This window comes from Fusarium coffeatum (assembly GCF_003316985.1).
Source record: "Fusarium coffeatum strain FIESC_28 chromosome Unknown BRIP53273_contig_349, whole genome shotgun sequence".
Lineage (NCBI taxonomy): Eukaryota > Fungi > Ascomycota > Sordariomycetes > Hypocreales > Nectriaceae > Fusarium > Fusarium coffeatum.
This window is the reverse complement of record NW_022158138.1, coordinates 1-1,318: the sequence shown is the minus strand read 5'-3', so window position 1 is coordinate 1,318 and position 1,318 is coordinate 1. Positions and strand designations below refer to the sequence as shown.

The 1,318-nt window shown below is 46.3% G+C and overlaps 1 protein-coding gene across 1 annotated transcript; it reads right to left on the bottom strand.

The window, feature by feature from the left end:
* Positions 1-812: 812 nt before the first annotated feature.
* Positions 813-1,166, bottom strand: FIESC28_10965 (uncharacterized protein; the record flags this gene model as incomplete). The annotated part of the gene is made up of 1 exon (XM_031165095.1): positions 813-1,166. The coding sequence occupies one exon, from the start codon at positions 1,164-1,166 to the stop codon at positions 813-815; it is 354 nt and encodes a 117-aa protein (XP_031010844.1).
* Positions 1,167-1,318: the final 152 nt, after the last annotated feature.

The window sequence follows — 1,318 nt, the reverse complement described above, 5'->3', positions numbered from 1 at the left end:
GTCGGTAAATGCCCAAGAGGCATTCATGCCTCTTGAGAGGAGCTGAACAGTATCAAGATGTTCATACTCACACCCCTTCTCAACTTGACTCATCGCCTGGTCCCCTACAACCGTATAATCGTGGCCTGTCCGCTTCATGAAAGGAATTAACTGGCAAAAAATAGAATATATGACTCCACAATCACGGGCCGCCATGCATCTACCCGCTGCCACATCTGTATCATATGTTGATAGGGTGAGCGAGGGAACGATGTGAAATATCATCATCATCAATGCCTCACTCTGACTGATGAGACAGAGGGATATTCTCCTTGTGTAGTTCTTGTACTAGTGATGCGGCTTACTTTCAAACTCACAGACTTCTCATGTAAATTATAGGGATAGTTATGTTTAAGCTGGAAAAGATGCCATGGTAATATGAACCAGAGGTGGATTGTCATAATTCCGATAGGCAACGTCTTTGCGTTCTTATCCAGTCAGTTGGTCTAGGAGCAAGTCCGAATTCTTCGACTGGTTCTCTGATGCATAACCGTTATGGCAATATCGTTCCATGCCACCCAGCATCTATCACTGGGTACACTGGAGTGCAGTTTGCCTAACATCGTTTCGGTATAAGGTAATTGGACTTGCACAATAGTATGTTGCCCGTCATTGATCTCACTGTCAGCCCTATACCGTTAATCTCTCTGATATGATGAGATATCAGTCATACTGTTTCTCTAGTTCCAGGGTCCGAACCTGAGTTGTCTCTCGAGCCAATAAGAGTCTAATATGCCTAAGGGAACTCTGGCATCCATGGTATAATCGATTGATCATTCCTCAGCAGCCCTATCTAATATCTCACGAATACTTCTTGCATAGTCCTCCCCATCGCCTTTGACTCCACCGAGAACAACTGTCTTGTCGCGCGACTTCATGCCATGTGTCAACTGTAAACTGGACTTTGGTATGCCCAAGATTCCGCTGAGGACCTGAACAACAGCCTTGTTGGCCTCGCCCTCTCTTGCCTGAGCAGAAACACACAGTTCAATGGCGTCGTCAGTCACAGCTATGACACCCTCGCGATTCTTGCTGGCTCCCGGTTTCACGCGAAGCTGGAGATGCAGAGAGCCCAGAGGGGACTTTTTAGAACCAGTGACGAAGCGGATGGCGCTAGAAGACGCCATGCTAAGATGAGAGGTGTAGAATGCAATGCAATGCGATGCTATGATATGCAATTGAGTGTGAGGGGTAACATAAATTAACCTTGGAGTTAAGGCAACTTAACTGACTGTAATGTTAGGTCGCTCGGGTGGAAGGATGATGATGATGATGATGA